The 18177-nt window shown below is 38.5% G+C and overlaps 8 protein-coding genes across 13 annotated transcripts; 4 read left to right on the top strand and 4 right to left on the bottom strand.

Annotated features, from left to right (window-relative positions):
• The first annotated feature begins 31 nt into the window (after positions 1-31).
• Positions 32-2212, top strand: LOC104703429 (pentatricopeptide repeat-containing protein At1g80150, mitochondrial). The gene is made up of 2 exons (XM_010419441.3): positions 32-1843; positions 1950-2212. Exon 1 carries the CDS (start codon positions 437-439, stop codon positions 1610-1612), a length of 1176 nt encoding a protein of 391 aa, XP_010417743.1. The 5' UTR covers positions 32-436; the 3' UTR covers positions 1613-1843; positions 1950-2212.
• Positions 2213-2582: 370 nt separating this feature from the next.
• On the top strand, positions 2583-4079 carry LOC104703428 (glyoxylase I 4-like). Its single transcript, XM_010419440.3, has 3 exons — positions 2583-3085; positions 3188-3293; positions 3605-4079. The coding sequence occupies exons 1-3, from the start codon at positions 2931-2933 to the stop codon at positions 3854-3856; spliced, it is 513 nt and encodes a 170-aa protein (XP_010417742.1). The 5' UTR covers positions 2583-2930; the 3' UTR covers positions 3857-4079.
• Positions 4067-4432, bottom strand: LOC109125686 (uncharacterized). The gene has a single exon (XM_019228028.2). The coding sequence runs from the start codon at positions 4430-4432 to the stop codon at positions 4226-4228; it is 207 nt and encodes a 68-aa protein (XP_019083573.1). The 3' UTR covers positions 4067-4225.
• Positions 4433-5594: 1162 nt separating this feature from the next.
• On the bottom strand, positions 5595-8206 carry LOC104703427 (putative polygalacturonase At1g80170). Its single transcript, XM_010419439.3, has 9 exons — positions 7680-8206; positions 7353-7484; positions 7087-7257; positions 6954-6974; positions 6660-6867; positions 6490-6571; positions 6307-6415; positions 6095-6211; positions 5595-5994 (listed from the first exon to the last, which is right to left on the bottom strand). Exons 1-9 carry the CDS (start codon positions 7878-7880, stop codon positions 5701-5703), a joined length of 1335 nt encoding a protein of 444 aa, XP_010417741.1. The 5' UTR covers positions 7881-8206; the 3' UTR covers positions 5595-5700.
• Positions 8207-8783: 577 nt separating this feature from the next.
• On the bottom strand, positions 8784-9716 carry LOC104703426 (MAPK kinase substrate protein At1g80180). Its single transcript, XM_019227232.2, is given in 1 exon segment — positions 8784-9716. A coding segment is annotated over 1 exon segment (444 nt). The 5' UTR covers positions 9579-9716; the 3' UTR covers positions 8784-9134.
• A 1324-nt stretch (positions 9717-11040) lies between these two features.
• Positions 11041-13561, top strand: LOC104703425 (uncharacterized). Of its 3 annotated transcripts, none has more exons than XM_010419438.2 (7): positions 11041-11429; positions 11688-11809; positions 12133-12200; positions 12295-12408; positions 12513-12684; positions 12771-12920; positions 13369-13561. In XM_010419438.2, the coding sequence occupies exons 2-7, from the start codon at positions 11735-11737 to the stop codon at positions 13393-13395; spliced, it is 606 nt and encodes a 201-aa protein (XP_010417740.1). In that variant the 5' UTR covers positions 11041-11429; positions 11688-11734; the 3' UTR covers positions 13396-13561. The 3 variants fall into 3 exon arrangements, with proteins under 3 accessions (XP_010417740.1, XP_087313641.1, XP_019083572.1); XM_087457515.1 differs by having other exon boundaries at positions 11148-11513; XM_019228027.2 differs by lacking the exon at positions 13369-13561 and having other exon boundaries at positions 11148-11429; positions 12771-13088.
• A 380-nt stretch (positions 13562-13941) lies between these two features.
• Positions 13942-15238, top strand: LOC104703424 (uncharacterized). The gene is made up of 3 exons (XM_010419436.2): positions 13942-14178; positions 14458-14695; positions 14798-15238. The coding sequence occupies exons 1-3, from the start codon at positions 14087-14089 to the stop codon at positions 15080-15082; spliced, it is 615 nt and encodes a 204-aa protein (XP_010417738.1). The 5' UTR covers positions 13942-14086; the 3' UTR covers positions 15083-15238.
• On the bottom strand, positions 15230-18011 carry LOC104703423 (uncharacterized). 4 transcript variants are annotated; one of them, XM_010419435.3, is made up of 11 exons: positions 17766-18008; positions 17391-17516; positions 17188-17275; positions 16923-17008; positions 16735-16809; positions 16594-16647; positions 16247-16422; positions 15985-16143; positions 15811-15891; positions 15678-15732; positions 15230-15589 (listed from the first exon to the last, which is right to left on the bottom strand). In XM_010419435.3, exons 1-11 carry the CDS (start codon positions 17874-17876, stop codon positions 15464-15466), a joined length of 1137 nt encoding a protein of 378 aa, XP_010417737.1. In that variant the 5' UTR covers positions 17877-18008; the 3' UTR covers positions 15230-15463. The 4 variants fall into 4 exon arrangements, with proteins under 4 accessions (XP_010417737.1, XP_010417736.1, XP_087313640.1 ...); XM_010419434.3 differs by having other exon boundaries at positions 16594-16809; positions 17766-18007; XM_087457514.1 differs by lacking the exons at positions 17188-17275; positions 17391-17516; positions 17766-18008 and having other exon boundaries at positions 16535-16647.
• Positions 18012-18177: the final 166 nt, after the last annotated feature.

The raw sequence follows: 18177 nt of genomic DNA, 5'->3' as shown, positions 1-18177 counted from the left end.
TAAAAATGGAAAGCCCAAATAAAAAAAAGATGTGAGCCCAAAAAGAGTCGTTTTGGCAAACCCAAAAAACCTAAAACCTTAAACCTCCGTCGCATGTCTCCGTCGTTAGCCTCCTGTTAATCTCCATCTCAGATCAAAATTTCTCCCTTTTCCGGTCATAGCGATCTGAGCTAAAGTTGGGCTGTGTTCTTAAAAATTCGCCGTGGGAAGGGGTTTTACAGAGATGGCTGTTTTGTTAAATCGCATCGGGTTTTAGGTTTTTTTTGTTGCGATTGAGGTAGTAGATATGGATGTCGAGGGTTTGCTGAACTCTTCGGTCTCGTATTTTTGGAATAGATTGGGTTGGTAGATCGATCTTTACAACTAATTGCAAATTTCTTGGAAGATTTTGATGTTAACGGGTTCACTATACGGGTATGTTTAGGCTCGAGGGATCATGCTATCTCTGCGAACCATTCGCAGATACTGCCATTCTTCTATAGCAGCCACGACCTCTCGTGTTTCGAATCAGATCCAAGGTGGTGGTCTTGAGGAGCCTGCCCTCGTCAAGCTTAAATCTGAGCGAGACCCTGAGAAGCTATTCAAGCTCTTCAAAGCTAACGCCACTAACCGTTTGGTGATTGAAAACCGATTTGCTTTTGAAGATACGGTTTCTAGGTTAGCTGGTGCACGCCGGCTTGATTTCGTCGAGGATCTGCTTGAGCATCAGAAGACACTTCCACAAGGTAGGCGTGAGGGTTTCGTTGTTAGGATTATTATGTTGTATGGCAAAGCTGGAATGACCAAGCAAGCACTTGACACTTTCTACAATATGGATTCACACGGTTGCAAAAGAACCGTTAAGTCCTTCAATGCCGCGCTTCAAGTCTTGTCTTTTAAACCTGATCTACACACCATCCGGGAGTTCCTTCACGGCGCCCCATCAATGTATGGCATTGATATTGATGCTGTTTCTTTTAACATTGCCATTAAATCTTTCTGTGACTTGGGTATACTTGACGGCGCTTATATGGCTATGCGGCAGATGGAGAAATCACGGTTAAAACCTGATGTTGTTACATATACTACACTTATATCTGCGTTTTACAAGCACGAGAGGTGTGTGATTGGGAATGGGTTGTGGAACCTTATGGTCCTCAAGGGCTGCAGGCCTAATCTCACCACTTTTAATATTAGGATCCAGTTCTTAGTGAATAGGGGACGAGCTTGGGATGCAAATGATCTGTTGCTGTTGATGCCAAGACTCCAGGTGGAACCGGACAACATAACTTATAACATGGTTATCAAAGGTTTTTTCCTTGCGAGGTTTCCTGAGATGGCCGAAAGGGTTTATACAGCAATGCACGGTAAGGGCTACAAACCCAACCTGAAGATCTACCAGACGATGATTCACTATCTGTGCAAGGCAGGAAACTTTGATCTGGCTTATACCATGTGCAAGGATTGTATGAGAAAGAAGTGGTACCCCAACTTGGACACAGTTGATATGCTGCTCAAAGGGCTTGTGAAAAAGGGCCAGCTTGATCAGGCTAAGTCGATCATGGCGTTAGTTCAAAAACGAGTGCCTCCTTTCAGGTCAAAACAGTTGGTCTCCCTTAAGTCCATTTTGTAATATTTTACATTGAAATGGAACAAAATTTGTTACATCTACACGACAAGGCGGCCACAGGATTCTTTCTTTCTTTCTTTCTCCTGAGTTTGTTTTGTATAGCTTTGGGGGCTGAACTGGAAATTGGATGTAGCCCCATATCAGGAGGTACATTTATCTTCTTATCGGATTCAACTATTAGTTGCTCCGTGATAATAAAGGCCAGGGTGATTTGGAAACTCCAATGGATACCCAGTAAGTAAATAGTGTCTCTCTACTAAATGAAGTTTTGATTGTAAAGATCTGGTTTACATTTTTGTTATGCTAACTACAAACATCTTATTTCTTCTTTTGAATTCAGCTCGAGAGCAAAATGGCATACGCAAAGTTGTGACCGTGTGCAGAAGAAACCGATAGGATCTTTGTCTGATGATGCAAAAACTTCGCTAAAGCAACGAGCCCTGGGAAAATTAGTTATGTTCTTAGCTTCGTCCAGCCAAAGTAAAAGGCGTTAAACCTAAAACATAGGCGTTGATAGCTTTTCCTGCTATATATAGCACACGAATGTAAACAACAGAAAAAGAGAACAGCGACAACGAGCAATGCATAATTTTTTATTGTTTATTTATTTGTTTGTGGAAACTTTGAACCCACAAATGACAAAGCAAGCATAATTAGTAACATATTATTGTCTACTCAAAACGTCTGTCTATATATATATAGGTGATGCTTCAACACCTGGTGTCTGACTTGTGATGGTAGATTTTATGGCGGTAAATTTTTTTGCATTGTAATTTTGGAAATATCTTTTACGTAAGAAACACAATTCCAAAATTGTTTGTTTTACAAAAAGACGTTATGGGAACGTGGGTCTAGTTGGTTGAGGGTGTTTTATATGATTAAAATTTCTGAATTTGAAGATCCAAGATATAAGACGTATCCTCAATTCCAAAACGATGAATGATATTACCATGGCCCATGGGTGGTAATGATTATACAACATAAGTATATATATATAAAAAAAAAACTGATGCATAAAGTGTATAGATAGGCATCATCGCCATCCTAAGTTAAGTTCCGTAGTTTACTCGATCACGACACACACATATTTATATATAAATACACGTGTACATTTAGACAATTCTAATAAAATCATCTTCCTCCTGAATCGATCAATCCTTAAATTCATTATAGGTAACGTCGTAGATTTCGGATTCCAAGCTTTGTTGGTACGATCGAGGCGGAGTTCTGTTCTGTTCTGTTCTGCTCTGCTCTGTTCTTTTCTGTTCTGTTCTGTTCTGCTCTGTTCTGTTCTGCTTTGGATTTTGTTTCTCTGGCGAAAATGAAGGAGAACATGGGAAACCCTCTGCATATCAAGTCGTTGAATCACATATCTCTTCTATGTCGATCCGTCGAGGAATCCATGAGCTTTTACCATAACGTTTTAGGGTTCCTACCGATTCGTAGACCTGGCTCTTTTGATTTCGATGGCGCTTGGTACATACCATTACCATATATAACGTAAATACATATACATGGATATTATATATTTTTAAATGTTAATAACGAAATTGTGTTTTCTTTTTTTGATGTGAGTAGGTTGTTTGGACATGGAATGGGTATCCATCTTCTTCAATCTTCTGAGCCTGAGAAATTACTGAAGAAATCTGAGATTAATCCCAAAGATAATCACATTTCTTTCCAGGTAGATAGATTACCTTCTTCTTTTCATTTTTTGACCACCCCCCCCCCCCCCCCCCCAATATACTTTTAACATGCGTGTACTCACTTACCCGTTCTGCACAGATTACGTATCCATAATACAAACTCTATTAGTGTTCTGATCTATCTTCAATATATACAAGATGCATGATTTTATTTGAACTGGAGCTCTTTAAGTTTTTATTATTATTACGGTATGCAGGCGGATTTTAGCACAAATCCACATACGGAAACCTGAGACCACATAATTTGACACAAAATGACAATAAAAGAGATTTTGTGTGTTGAATGCAGTGCGAAAGCATGGAAACGGTGGAGAAGAAGCTCAAGGAAATGGAGATAAAGTACGTCAGAGCAGTGGTGGAAGAAGGAGGAATCCAAGTGGACCAACTCTTCTTCCACGACCCTGATGGCTTCATGATTGAGATATGCAACTGCGATAGTCTCCCCGTTGTCCCTCTTGCCGGAGAGATGGCTCGTTCCTGCTCCCGAGTCAATATCCGCCAGCTGGTCCAGCCATCACACCCAACTCAAATCCACCCCTAGTTCTCTGTCTGCTCATCTCCCTAAAGTCTGTTTGGTAGATAACTGTGATGTGTTTGTCTCTTTGATTGTGTGTGTGTATAATTAAATATTGCGTCTAATAATTGTAATAAGTAAGACAGAAGTTGATGTGATTCCGATTCCTCAAGCTGGAAAATGACCATTTGCTTCACTCTAGTCTATGTACCAGTAGTTGAGAAACTAATTAAATTGTTTCCTTCTAAAACTTGTGGTGGAATTATGATTATAAGAAATGTCATAATACAACTGCAATCGCCTAAGCTTATAAAGATAAGTCAAATAAGACATGTTATCTCTGACATGCTACATCTATTTTATGTGATAGTAATATATATATATCAAAGACCTCCTCTACGGCCGGAGGATGTTATCGGACTGAAGAAGAAGCTGACGCCGGAAGTTTTGGATGAAAGTTTCGGCGCATTTGTCGACATCATGAATCGTTGGCTTGCTCTCTAGCTTATTGCCCCCATTCGAAGGGATTGTCACCGATCTTCTCTTCTCTGTAATGACCTTGGAGTTGGTACTGTGCACAGAAAGTTGTTTTAAGGAACTCATTTTCCTAATCTTGATGTGTATTTTGTGGTGACTTTGATAGTTGGATGGTGGTGAGAGTTTTGTGTGTGTGTAATTTATAGGATTGTTTGGTATATATTTATATATGCCTAAGTCTTTCTAATCCATACGGAAGGAAGCAACTTTGAATTATTGATAGGAATAATTAAACTACTAAGAAGAAAGATCGAATGTAGAATTTGACGCTTAGATAGAAGGGAATAGGGCTAATATTAGTAAACCATATCCTCTCTCATCACTTATCCACATAAAAATCTAAACCAAAGTAAACAACAACAAAACAAAAATATCAGCAATTAATTAATTAAATCTTGCAACTTCAAGCTTTTGTGATATTCTCTAGATCAAAAGATACATATAATACGCTTCTATTTAAAATAAAGGAATTAACTAAGCATCAAATCTAAGGTTCTCTTTGAAAAAGGAAAGGTATACATGAAATCTAACCTAACAAGTGGAATTGATTACTCAACAGGTCTATTATGTAGAAGTAGAACCTAACGGCTATAAGATAACGCCACCGAAAGTCATCATCCACTCCACCGCGGTCGTTGTCGTATCATAGCTCCGATGATGTCGGTGTGACTCTTCCCCTCTCTTTAATATTTTTTTTTATAAAAATAATAATAATTGTGAATTCGTTTAATTTGTATCGTAACGCGACATAATGTGCCGTTTCTTTTCATAATTGTTTCTGTTTTGATATTCTCAGGTGTTCTTATAATATAAATGGGCTACACTACATCGATCCGAAAGTTTTAAGGCTCAAAAGGTCACATTATGATAAGTTTATATTATCTATCCCCCTTTAGCATTTAGCAATGTTCCTTGAAATGTTTGCTTATTAGAATGTAGCCCCTCTGTTATTGTTTATTACAAATTTAGTTATTGCATATGCTCCCCATTATTTTGGCTCATTACATATATTTCTCATAGTTTTGGTTCTACATTTGTAGTCAATTGATTCAGCTATTTTCTCCAGTGTTTTAGTTTTAGTACTGATGCCAAAGTTTTGACTTGATTTTTCTTGTAATAGCTTGTAATCTCCTCAACAACCGTGAGCTTTCACATCCCTTATTGTATTGTTTTTTTTCCCAATAAGTTGAGTGCAAAGCCCCGGGATTCATAAATGAGAAACTCATGATTGGTGAAGTGTGAATTTGCTAAAACGTGAAATCATACAATGTGTGTATATAAATAACAAAACATTTGACGTATGCACTAACACGTGGCAATCTGAAAACATGAGTTCATAGGTAAGCAGATGTGATTCCCCCGCCGGACTGAACTGACTGTTCCAAGACGTTTGTCTCATCCTCTGAGAGGCAAGAAGGAGGGTACACTTGACCCGAACTCGCACCATAAGCTTTCCAACAGAAAGACTGTGTCAAACCATCACCGTCTAACGGTTCAAGATCAATGTCTTGTAGAAGTATGTTGCGACATGGTGAACTATCGCTGCAAGATATCTTGATTGCTTGTTTTGATGCTGAAGTGCCTCTCACGCGAACAAATGAGATGTTCTCAATGGTAACAGCTGATGTCTGCAGTTTTTTTTTTGAGTTTAGAAAAAAATCGTCAGGTTGGATCGATATTTGAGACATTGTTGTACGAAGAAACGGCACACGTTCGGGTGTTCTTTACCTGATTCGCACACGGCTTCCGGGAATCGCAGTAATACTGGTCGATGATGATGGGGTTCGACACATTGTTCATCTTGATATTCCTAAATATGATTTTTGAGACCAAACCACTTCCTCCCTGGTTAAAAACTTAAAAGGAGTGAGCAAGAGCAAGCAAGTTAAGTTCTTTTAATCTCAGCAGGTGAAGTGAAGCTTTTGATAAGATGAAATCACCTGCCATGTTTTGATTCGAACACCATTCTCAGTGTCAGAGATGGAGGCCGTATCAACCAATATGTCTTTAACTTCTTCCCAAGATTTTGATTTCCCTAAGCTTCCAATGCTACAGAATAAGAAAAATTTAGATTATGCTTTTATCTGTTTTGTTATAACTGTCTGGATATAGATGGTTGTTACCTTATGCCATGGCCAGGACCACACACGATGTTGCTGATGGAGATTTGTGACGAGTTTTTAACTATCGAAACACAGTCATCTCCTACTCAAAACAGAAGTGGTATATATATTAATCAACAATAAAGAGAATATTAATAAGATTCAAGGTCTGGTTAAGTAAGTAGACTGACCTGTGCTGACAGTGGTGTTGTCTATCACGATACCACGAGAGACGCTTATGTGAATTCCATCAGTATTGGGACTAGTAGCAGGTGCTATGACCTTTAAACGAGAGACGGTCACACGACGACAGCTGGTGAAGGCAATATGCATCTGCTGACTATCAATCACATTGAGGTTTTCAAGTTTCATATTTTTGCACTTGTGGAATGTTAAGGCCTATACACAAGGAACAGAGTCTTACTTTTGTTTGTATAAAACAGTAACCACGTACACCAACAGAGAGAAACTAATAGGAAGCTTACCGTTGGAGCTCCTCGACAAGGCTGCAAGAAAGATGGTTGAAACAAGAGTGAGAAAACATTTCTTAAATATCCGACTATAATGACAACATATTGAAAGAAAAAAAAAAAAAAAAAAGTAAAGAAAGCAACAAACGTTGGAATGGTTGCGTTTGCAAGATATTCTCCACCATTCTTGGCCCATTCCATTAACAGTGCCGCCTCCTTCAACAGTAAAGCGGCTGACGCCCTGGAAGTAAAGCCATTTCCGGCGGTTTAGGCCTTCCCAAGCATCTGGATCATCCGGAGCAATGATAGTACCAGAGATCTAACGGGGGAAAAAGAGCAGAAAGCAATTAAGAGAAAATCTGAAAATGATCTCACTGAGAGATTCTTGTTGGGAAGCATTTTATAAAAAAAAACCTGCAGTGTGAGTCTTGATTTACAAGGTCCAGAAAGATCAATGGGGCGGACGAGGGAAGTGTAATTTTCTGGAACCAAGATTCTGGTTTTGGCTTTGGAAGAACAAGCTGCCTTCCAAGCATCTGCAAACGCCTGCTTACCATATTTATATTTTTAATCACATTTTTATCATTCCGACACAATTACCGGCGCTGTCTGCTTTCCTAAATCCGACAAAGTTTACAGATTTGAATTGAAAAAAATCAAGATTGCTAAAATTGACACACTAGTGTATGTAAAGCAAGAAGGGTTCTTGAGAGGGAGGGAGGGTTGAGCGAGAATCATTACTTGAGTGTCGTCGGTGAAGCCATTGCCTTTGGCACCGAAATGGCCGACGTGGAGGAGCCGTTCGGATCTGGGTCGGGTCGAACGCTTTTGTCTTCGCGGGAGCTGGAGAAGCGATTCGAATGAATTCGCGTTTGCGGTCAGAGCGACTGAGAATACCATAGCTAGTATTAAGAATAGGAAACGATTGACAACAAAACTCATGATTTGAGCGTTCTGTTTTTAGTTAAGGACGACCCCCCACCCCACGAGTGTGTTTTTATAAAACTAAAGATTTTATTAATACAAGAAGAAAAATCCCATAAAGGTGGGCACGTACTTAGAACTTTAATTAATGTATCCAGAAAGAAACGCTCTCTTTATATATACGAGAATTACAGTAGAGATCGATCCCAGAATAGATTCCCTTTACCTTCGAGATATACACATTAGTTTAGTTTTCGTGATTGTAGTGATTGTGAAATGACGTTGTGTTTAGCCACAACAAAGGAAAATGGCAACAGAGCTTCAATTTTCAGGATTTTAGTAATGACACTCTTTGAATTTTTCCCGTACATTATTTGATTGATATTAAAAATGTAGGTAATCAATCATAGTTCGTATAATCAAAATTGCAAGCAAAAGAATACTAACGTTGTGACTTGTGAGAGATCTCTTATTAAAAATCGGTGATTATGGGGCCTAAAACCCATACAATCAACGCGGACTTAGATATTCTGCACTTAATATAAAGCCCAAATAAAATTATGACGAATAAAACTAGTATTATGTTTTTCAAAATAAAATTAAGTAATAATCAATGAGCTATAAATTACGTATGACGGACTGTATAGTCTATGAATGTAATCAGAGATTAGAGATAAAAGAATCACATTCGTCCTTAGTTTTTTAATCCCTACCTACCAGGAATTTCAGGTTGTTTGGTTCATGGTCCACTTTAGCCTGAGCAGTGCATGCCCGGTTTTGAATCACAGTCGAATCCAAAAAGAGAGATACACTTACTAATCAAAAATCATATCCCTCGATTGAACAATATCATAGGAAAGGAAGAAGATAGAGCCTAGTAATTTGATTTCCTCGGGAAAGAGTTTGTCAGACCATTGGTCGTTTTATTTAGTACATAACATTGGATTTTTTGTCGGAGACCTTATTAAAGACACCTTTTTAAAAAAAAATTACAATCCCAAGTACAAAATTACTTCTAGGATCAACCGGCAAAACTCGAAACCAACACAGATATATATAAACATCGTCTGACCAGTTCAAAGTTCAAACAAGTTTTAAGTTTTAAAGTAAAGAACACAAACAAAAACAGAAAATAATTAAAGAGGTCCATTAGCAGCAGTAAGTATAATTAAGTAAAGTAGACACTATACTCTTTTCTTTGTGTTTTCTCGTCTTTGTGTGTGTTCTTTACTTTACTTGGTTGGGTTGTTCATATGACTTCATGTGTGTGGCCTACCTGGATCTGCGCTTCGTTGGCCTTTTCCTCTGACTAACCTTCTTCCCCGGCGGTTTCTTCCCAAACGCAGAGCAACACCCAAACGCCGACAGCCTCGGAGACGGCGGGTCCACCGCCGGAGACACTCTCCCCGTGTTTCGATGGTGGCGGATGGCTCCTCCGCCGTTGCGTCGACTCCTCTCGATACCTCCTGCTGCGCCTCCGTGATCAGTTCTGATCGGCTTGAGTCCTTCTCCGGCGATCGGTTTAGCTGTCTGATCTTCACCTCCCGACGTAATCATCAGCTTAGCCGCGTGTGGTTCGTCCACTCCCTGTGGTTACGTTTCGCCTTTCTGGTCGTTGGCTTGTTGGCTAAGCTCGGCGATGAGGTGATCGTCCCAGACAATACCCGAAGAGCCTTGTCGCCGGAAAGAGATGGTGGATCTCTGAAGACCCGCCATGGACGGCGCTAACTGTTCCTCCTCCGTTTTTGTTTAATCTATCTGTTTTCTTCGTCCTTTTGTATGTGTGTTTGCTAAAAGTGGTTCATCATTGTGTTTCAGAGGACTTTGTTCATTTTCTTCATCTTCTTATCTCTTTATCAGTATATATCTTGTGTCTTTTACTAATTTAACTCCTTTTTTTGTCGTCTTATTACTCTTTTATACATATATTTCCATTTCTTGGATTCTCTAAACAAATAGAGTATTATCGCGAGTACCATGTGTTTAGGGGAGATGCGTAAATCATTGTATTTATTTTAGTTTTTTGTTACGTAACGTAGTTTTAAACGGGAGAGGAAAAACTGGGTCAAAGGCCAGCAACGGGTAATTATGGGAGTAGAATCTGGTAATGATTTCTTTTTTTCTTTTTTTTCATTTAACATTAATTTTGAGCCTCATGTCATCTGCCAAAATATGATAGTAATATTTTCCAAGAGACATCGCAAAAGCATATATATAATAAAGTTTTTTTCAAACCATTAGTCCAACATGGATTAATTAAGAAAATCCACCGTTGATGACTCGCTGCTCATGCCTGATTTGATTTGGTTGGTTGATATATAGTTGACATTCTCATTAGATGACTGATTCGTCGTAATTAAAAAGAAAAAAGAATAATCAAACAACAAATTCGAACCTATTACTATCCTTAAAATGGATAAAAGTAGAAACTTTGAAAGGTGTGCATTATTATTTTGTTGCTAAGGGATATATTATCTTGCTTACATGGCTTGCTGGACCATGCAATCCCATTTGTATTGTGGACAGTAACCATTCATTCATGTGCTAGTCCTTCATATATATGGACAAAAAAAAATTTGCGTGGCCATGATCCCGTCATATACAATCCCCAATCAAAATATACACCGCAGATGTAACTAATATATGCCAATGCTTTCAAATGCCCTTCTGAAATCTCGCTACAATTATGGAAGATCTTGAATATTGATTTGTTCAACCAGATAAAAAATACGTATGCGAACAGAACGGCTGTAACTTAATTTTCTTTAATGATGATTAGAAAGAGAAACCATATTGTTAAAAAAATAAGAGGGCTGTAACTTATACATAACTGTGTAGAACACCATAATATATTGTATCAGTTTCATTGATTTTCCAATTTCTAATGAATGGTGATCAACGGGGTTTGTTTTCCTTTGTTTGAGCCTGTAGAAGTAAAAAACAGAGTCAGAAGAAAACAACCAGATATAAAAAGAGAATGCCATGTCAAGTGTATGCGCACAGTGTCAATGGCATCACGCTACCAGTCAAAAAGATCATCATCCTTAATTATCTTCATACCCCAAAAATTATATTTACAACCACTTTTTAAAAATATTTCAATACACACTAGTACATGTACGCTTTTATAGTTAATAAAATACATATATAACCTCCAAATGTTGAAACTTGAAAGAGTAACAAAATTAAAACATATACACTAAGATTATAATATTTTCACCAATTTAACTGCGTTAGAACGTAAAATCCAAACAACAAAAAGTGTTGTTTACTGGTTAAAAAGGTATAAGTGAGTGGACGAGACGGAAAAAAAAAAAAAAAAAAAAAAAAAAAAACAACGAAGGCTCTAGCGCACTGCACTGCACAGCACATGGATTCCTCCATTGCTCTCGCGCTAAATCTCGAAAGCTTTTTGATTCCCGCCCAAAAAGAAGAAGCCTTAAAATTAGTGTTTTGAGTGTTGCCGCCGCCGCCGCCGCCAGAACTGAGTTAGATTTTGGCTGGATTCGATCGCCGCCGCGATAACTGACACTGTTTCCGTGCAGATCCAAACCCTATTTTTTCCTAGTGAGTAACGTTTGATTTAGATCTACGGTTTTGTTCCCTCTATCTATCTGGAACGCTTTTACTTCATCCACAAACCCGACTTAGGTTCGATTCACATTTATTATATAAGCCTTACTTCTCCAGAGAAAAAGAATTTGTATTATTCGCGTAGATGTATAATTTCCCAAATTCGAAATTTAGAAGTTTTTATTTTATTTCATTTATTTTTGGGGGCGGCACGGCATGCCAGATGTTTGATGAACTGCTCTATATCTGTAGATGTCTGATTTCACAAATTGAACGATAGCAAAGTGAAGGAGCCAACCATGTATGGGAGAAAAGGGTATCAACTGTTGAAAGATTTTGCCTCCGGAGAGAAAGGCCAGCTCAAACCTTTTAACGTATGTCCTCAACCTCTGTATTCTACTTCTCTTAACTTTGACTGGTTGGTGGGTGAAGCCCTTTTTTATTGCCTTGACTCGCTAAGCGATTAAGGTCTGAAAAAGTTCTGCTAAGAATGTATAATGGAATATATTATTAGGCTAGACTTGGAACTTGACCTGTTATAGACATGATTCTAATCTAGACGAATGTTTTCATGTTGCTGCTTGTGTGTGATCATCAGTTTCACTCTTGCCCCGTAGACTCGTCCCTGCTTGGTCGGCTTAGTTTATATTATTATTATAAATCACTTCTTTGATCTCTTGTATTTCTCTTCTAACAGAGCAAGCTTTTTGACGAGACTATTGAAGAATGTGACCAGAATGACCATCTTCTCCAGTCCTTGATTAGGTCTTTTTCCTTTTTCTTCACAAATTTTACACACTAGGGTTGCATTTTGCCCATCCTTCAGTAAATCATTGAAGTTGGACGTTTCCACTTACAGGAAAATTCAGCAAGAAGGTTTGGATGTACAGAACAATAGAAACGCTGACCACTATGGAGCACTCATTCATCACCTTTCCTTGATGCGGAACAAGCGCTGCCTCATGGCTTATGTGTGAGATAACCCACCTTCTCTATCAATCACTCCAAATAATCTCAGCACACATTTGTTAGTTTTTTTTATATATAAATATAGCTGCAACTGGTGTCGCTATGTAGGTACAACCGAGCTGAAATTGTGCGTGATTTGGCATGGAGAGTAGGCCTTGAACTTCTCGACCTTCCCTCTGAAATCCAAGAGAAGCTCACTTCACTGGAGAAGGAGTACTTTAAGAACCATTCCGTTGCTCTAAAATCATACATGGGAAAAGTAGGAATCGAGTTGAATGTCGTAAGTTCTCGTTTTCCACCACCCTGGCTTTCGGATTATATCATAAACATGAGTTAAATTGGATTTGATGGGACTGTTTCTTGAAGGATATGGTGCCTCCAAAAGATCCTTACATCAAGGTCAGGATTCTGGATGATATTGATGAAGGAATCGTGCTGAGTGACAAAACAACAAACTTTGCCCGTCATTCTATGCATTTCCTCAAACGAACTGATGCGGAACCGTACATTGCTCGGGTCAGTCTTTTCGTTATTCCCTCTCTAGAACTAGAATGATCTAAGCACATAAACTTCCGTGTTTCATAAATGAGGAATTCAAGAGTTTATGCGAAGCGCCTTGTCCAAATTTGCAGAGATGTAGAATAGAACCTTGACTACAGCCTTCCAGAGTAGGTTTCGTAGAAAGACAAAGAATGCTGCTAAAGATAACTTATAACTGAAAATCTGAGTAGTGATGCAAGTAGAAGCTTGAAAATTACATAACGGGGAACCATTGCATAAACTGTGAAAGTATTGTTTTGTCTGGTCTGACATTTGATGTTTTTCGTAGAATATATGCCAAAGGTTGTTTTTTGTTAATAAGATGCAGTCTGAATTTATTACCAAAATTTAACAACGGTTATTGTGTGTAGCAATCGTTTGGATAAAGTGTTTCTAAATGTTGGGATTGTGATTGGGAAAACAGGGCCAAATGGAGGAGTTGACAGATTGATTGATAAAAGAGAAGGCTCGGTCTGGGTCAGTGATAGAGAAGAATGTAAGCCTTTTACTTAGCCTTGTATAATTGTAAGACAGGAACATGGAACCTCATACTCAAACTCATGTAACAATTTATATTTGATCTTACAAAGTTACTTTGTCTCTGGTGGACAACATCAGTTAGCAATAAGGGCAAAATAGACTGGTGAAATTCCAATGAGCAAAAGGCATCAATGCTCTGTAGTTTCTGTAACTTGCTGGGCTATTCACGATATACAAGTAAAACCGTGCACAACTAAAAAGATAGAAATCGTCCACAAATTCTGCAAAAAAAAAATGTGAGAATGTTGCTGCTTGCTACTCATCTTGTTGCAGAAAAGTGAAGGTTTTGGCTTTGCATTTCGTATTGTGTTCTTGGTCTCTTGGTTTCCAATTTACCATCACTACTTCTTCTTCAGTATTTTATAATTCAAACCAAAATTTCCTCAAAAAAAAGAAAAACAAATATTTCCTTTAAAAATAAAAATAAAAACATTTACTTTCGTGTTGACCAAAAAAAAGGGAAAAACGTGGGTGGGGGATAATATTACCACAGTTCTCTCTCAAAAAATTTGGTATTTTTTGGTTTTTTCCCTCTGCAACGAAACCTTTTGAAAATTTTGGGTGGTGTCATTCGTATCAATTCTTCCGTCGAGAAAAAGAAAATGGCTGAATGGAAGAAATGGGCATCGAAAGTCTCCGTTGTCGCGTCTTCTCTGTTCTCGTTCCTCATCGTCTTCCAGATTCCTCTTTTCAGGTTTCTCTATCAATCAACTTTTCCTCGCCATTTTTTTGTCTTATCAAAACGTGATTTTGTCTTTTCCTCGCGGTTTTGAATCAATCAAAACGGCTTTGGGAATTAGGGTCTCTAAACTTGCGTGTGCGAAATTGGATTTTTATTAGAATTCTCGTATATATAATAGCAGCAGCAGCATTTGATTTCATTAAGGATTTGAATAACTACTGTATGTCTTAGACCCAATATTAGTCCTTGGTACATGTGATTATTGTGTGTGTGTGTGTGTGTGTGTTGCAGAGTAGCGTGTAGGAACAAGAGGTGCGAAACACCATTAGAGGTTATATCCTCTGAGTTGATTGCGAGTGAATTGGTTCCTTCATATGTTGTCAAGACCTTCCTTTTTCCTGCTGCCTTTGCCAAGTATCTCCTTGCTGCTGGCTCCTCCAACTATCACAACTTGTTCACCTCTTACGGTTTCGACCACATTTATCCATCCTCCTCTTCCTCCTTTTCAACTGATATTCATCATCTCGAGGTTTTTTGCTTCTTCCCTTATTTCACTTTGCTATATATATATATATAACAACGCCTTTCATTACTCCCAACCCTGTCATCATATTCATATCTGCTTGATCAGGTCTTTGCTGGGAGTTGTTTATGTCTGCTTGGTGCTTTACTGAACCTCTTCAAACCCACAAGGATTAGCTTCCTCGGAACGCTTTTGATATACTGGGGTCTTGTCAGAGACATTCTTCTCTTGGACTCTGCTCATGATTGGATTACCGCACAGAGAAACTCTGTTCGTGTCTACCCGACGCTCTTTCTTGCATCCCTTTCTGCGTTTCTCTCTATGCGAAGCGACCTCAGGAAGATCATCAGATGTTGCAGATCTATGCCCTTCTTATCCACCAAAGGAGACTAGGCTTCTCTGCTTCACTAACTTAGAGATTCCAAGACTTAGAACAACAACTCATTTTGTTTTTCTCTCTCTTTCTTTTCTGAGAAAAAAAGCTTCTGTAACTTAGGATGTTTACAATCAATCTTCATAATGATGAATGTGCGATTAAGGTTTCACTAATTCTTTCCCATCTCATCATATTCAATATATATATATATGAATACATATATTACATCATTCTCTTGGAAAAAAAAGAGAGTTAATCTTCCATGAGAGAACAAAAACCAATAATAATGCTACAGATGGGGAAACTACAAACACATGTCTGCATATGATACAGTTGTGAGAAACCAAATGTATGTCTAAATAGAAACATACACAAAGAGGAAGAAGTCGCACATCTTTCTACGATCCTCTTCTGCTTCGGCTGCCAGAACCATGACCCAGATGATGAGATGGTCCCCCGCTCGTCTCTGCTTCTTTTAGTTTCTGTGCTTCCAGAACCTCAGCTTCCTCCATCAGCATTGCTAACTGCACAACGCACAACAGGTTTCCAAACCCAACATAAACATAAAAACCATAAGAGAGAGACAGAGCTTATTATAAGGAGAAAACATACCCGGATCTTGTTCTCCCTCAGCCTACCTTGAAGTGCACTGATGGCGGGACTCAAACTGCAATAGCATATTAGAACCACCCATGTAACAAACGACAAAAACCACATAACAAATGTTATAACACGCTTCACTAACCAGTATTCGATCAGTTTGCACATGGAAGCCTGATATGTCGATGTGTTGTGGATGAAAGCAAGAGGATGAACTCTCCCGTCTCTAGAGAAGAAACACAAGCAGCTTTTGCACTTTAAATCTCTATTATTATTAGGTATGAAATAAGATTTATAAAAAAAAGAGTGAATCAAAAACCTTATGCTTTGCTGCACGGATTGGTGGTATGCAGCTCGTTCCTCCTCGTAGAGTACTCTTTGCAGATCCTTAAAAGAAGCTAGAGGTGAATTTAGTTGAAGAAGCGATGAAGTCGGCAAAACATGAAGTGGGACTTCTTTTCTAACATTTCCCACACCACTGCACGTGAGAATCCCAATAGTGCATGTTAAGTAATTACATAAATAAAACGGAGCAGTCAGTGTTCATAAAGCCCAAAAAGTGCATGTTGAGAAATATATACCTGGTTTCTAAATTAGAACGGAGCATTGCCTCTTGCATACTTTCAGACATGTCCATTGGGTCAATTTCTATAGCTGAGCTGCTGAGATTTCCACTTGTTCCATCTCTTCTGGTGATGTTGGCCTCAGCACCATTGTTAACAAAGAAAGCCCCAAAATCTGAAACTCTTCTTCCACCCTGCACCACACATACAAAGCTCAAACATCATTTCGTATATATACAACATATCAGCCCATATGATTGTCTCAAGGAATTTGGAAGATGAGTTACACTACTAGGCACAAATTACAATTTGACAAGTTTCCATTAAGCTCGAGTGAATTTCTACAGCTTTTAGGCAAAAGAGACCTTGGATCCGGAAGTTGTAGCTGTATCACTTGTGTCTTGCTCAGGAATGTCTCCCTGACCAGAAGAGGATCTCGGAAATATAGAGTCTGAAGAACTTAATGACGATTCTAAATTGATGACAGAATCTTTATTAGCAAGTACCAGGCTCATTGATTTAGGAGTAGTATTAGGCTTTCCATCAGAGGATTGGAAAGCGATAACTTGGATTCTACCAACCTGGAGACATCACAACTAAGCCAATTTAGCAATGAGTCCAAACATTTGAGAAGAAGGAAGGAAGTAGTATTCTTGAAACTATTTCAACTTTCTCCTAATCCACTCGTACCAACCTTGTTAGCATCTTCACTAAAACAGGAAAATATGAGGCCAATAAACCCAGAATCTAAAAGCTGATACATAGCTTGTGTCCGAACATCTGCATCAAAAAAGACATGACATATATAGATCATGAGGAACAAGATAAAACCATATCCTACTAACTAGTCAACCCTAACTTAGCTAAAAAAAAACATAATAATAACATTCAGTAGTAGTAAGGTAACAAAAGCTGGAATCATTTGACTAGGTAAAGTAAGGAGTAAGATCAAAACATACCGACATGGGAAGGAAGGACGGTAATATGAGGATGGGAGTGGTACCATCCAATCACCCGAGTAGTTCTGCCTGTTGATATGGTCATTCTGTGTCCAAGTTAGTTAAGGAAAATGAATATATGAAACTTGTTTTTTTAACCAAACCAATATCTCTACACAATCAGCCTGAGCAATGTGAGAAGGAAAGTTTTAGGAAAAGGATATATCAGCCTGAGATGAAGCAGCAGCCAACTGTTCAGGATTGGTTTCGACTCGATCTTTCTGCCGATCAGACCGTGACTGAGGAGATGCTCCCCAGATCAGAGCTGTGGCACTTCCGTTTTTGGAGTACTAATCAAATTTGCAAAAAAAATAATACCACAATGAAGAATCAGAACACATACAAACAAGAAACAAGATTTGAAACTCAAGTGACTGATTTGATTCTAATGGGAATTAATTACAATATTGAAGCCTTCTTATCAAAAAAAAACAGAGGCAAAAGATCCAAACTTTGGGAGTGAATTGAGACAATTAAAACCTAGAATCTGAAGCAATTTATCGAATCCAAGACAAATAAGAGTGTGGGAGAAGCCTCACCTCGATGTCGCCGAGAAGGAGACCCATGATTTCTTCGGTCTCGGTGGATAATGCGTGAGTGAGGCAAGTCAACCAGACATCCTCCGACATATTTACGCATGTCAGAGACATTAGTTCCGGAATTGAGATCTTTCCAGATGTTGTTCGTATCTTGCTTCTTCGCCTTCTTCTCTTTTTAGATTTTGATTTTTATCGGACGAAACTGACTGACTCTGGGGAAATAATAAGAAGCAAGAACATTGGAACCTCTTGTTAAAATTCCCGATACAGTATAGTTCGCAGATGGCGTCTCTATGATACGCGCGGTGTACGGTGTTCCTCTCACTCCTCAAATCTGGACCGTATATTTTCTAAAATCTTGGACCCTTAATTACATTAATCTTCCTTGCCTTATATAATAGGGAGTACTAAT

This window comes from Camelina sativa, chromosome 7, assembly GCF_030686135.1.
Source record: "Camelina sativa cultivar CO46 ecotype springtype chromosome 7, ASM3068613v1".
NCBI lineage: Eukaryota > Viridiplantae > Streptophyta > Magnoliopsida > Brassicales > Brassicaceae > Camelina > Camelina sativa.
This window is presented reverse-complemented; position numbering and strand designations above follow the sequence as displayed.

Bases quoted from the DNA above. Each gene is read 5' to 3' on its own strand.
- LOC104703428 (XM_010419440.3), top strand. From the start codon at position 2,931: ATGAAGGAGAACATGGGAAACCCTCTGCATATCAAGTCGTTGAATCAC. The intron at 3,086-3,187 runs GTACATACCATT...TGATGTGAGTAG, and splicing joins TTTGATTTCGATGGCGCTTG to GTTGTTTGGACATGGAATGG. The intron at 3,294-3,604 runs GTAGATAGATTA...TGTTGAATGCAG, and splicing joins ATAATCACATTTCTTTCCAG to TGCGAAAGCATGGAAACGGT.
- LOC104703429 (XM_010419441.3), top strand. From the start codon at position 437: ATGCTATCTCTGCGAACCATTCGCAGATACTGCCATTCTTCTATAGCA.
- LOC104703424 (XM_010419436.2), top strand. From the start codon at position 14,087: ATGGCTGAATGGAAGAAATGGGCATCGAAAGTCTCCGTTGTCGCGTCT. The intron at 14,179-14,457 runs GTTTCTCTATCA...TGTGTGTTGCAG, and splicing joins TTCCAGATTCCTCTTTTCAG to AGTAGCGTGTAGGAACAAGA. The intron at 14,696-14,797 runs GTTTTTTGCTTC...CTGCTTGATCAG, and splicing joins CTGATATTCATCATCTCGAG to GTCTTTGCTGGGAGTTGTTT.
- LOC104703425 (XM_019228027.2), top strand. From the start codon at position 11,735: ATGTATGGGAGAAAAGGGTATCAACTGTTGAAAGATTTTGCCTCCGGA. The intron at 12,201-12,294 runs GTCTTTTTCCTT...TTCCACTTACAG, and splicing joins CTTCTCCAGTCCTTGATTAG to GAAAATTCAGCAAGAAGGTT. The intron at 12,409-12,512 runs GTGAGATAACCC...GTCGCTATGTAG, and splicing joins CGCTGCCTCATGGCTTATGT to GTACAACCGAGCTGAAATTG.
- LOC109125686 (XM_019228028.2), bottom strand. From the start codon at position 4,432: ATGAGTTCCTTAAAACAACTTTCTGTGCACAGTACCAACTCCAAGGTC.
- LOC104703423 (XM_010419434.3), bottom strand. From the start codon at position 17,876: ATGTCTCTGACATGCGTAAATATGTCGGAGGATGTCTGGTTGACTTGC. The intron at 17,276-17,390 runs ATATCCTTTTCC...TAACTTGGACAC, and splicing joins CTGCTTCATCTCAGGCTGAT to AGAATGACCATATCAACAGG. The intron at 15,733-15,810 runs GTTAGTGAAGCG...ATGCTATTGCAG, and splicing joins TGCAAACTGATCGAATACTG to TTTGAGTCCCGCCATCAGTG.
- LOC104703427 (XM_010419439.3), bottom strand. From the start codon at position 7,880: ATGAGTTTTGTTGTCAATCGTTTCCTATTCTTAATACTAGCTATGGTA. The intron at 6,416-6,489 runs GTAACAACCATC...CTTATTCTGTAG, and splicing joins GGTCCTGGCCATGGCATAAG to CATTGGAAGCTTAGGGAAAT. The intron at 6,212-6,306 runs GTGATTTCATCT...GTTTTTAACCAG, and splicing joins TTCGAATCAAAACATGGCAG to GGAGGAAGTGGTTTGGTCTC.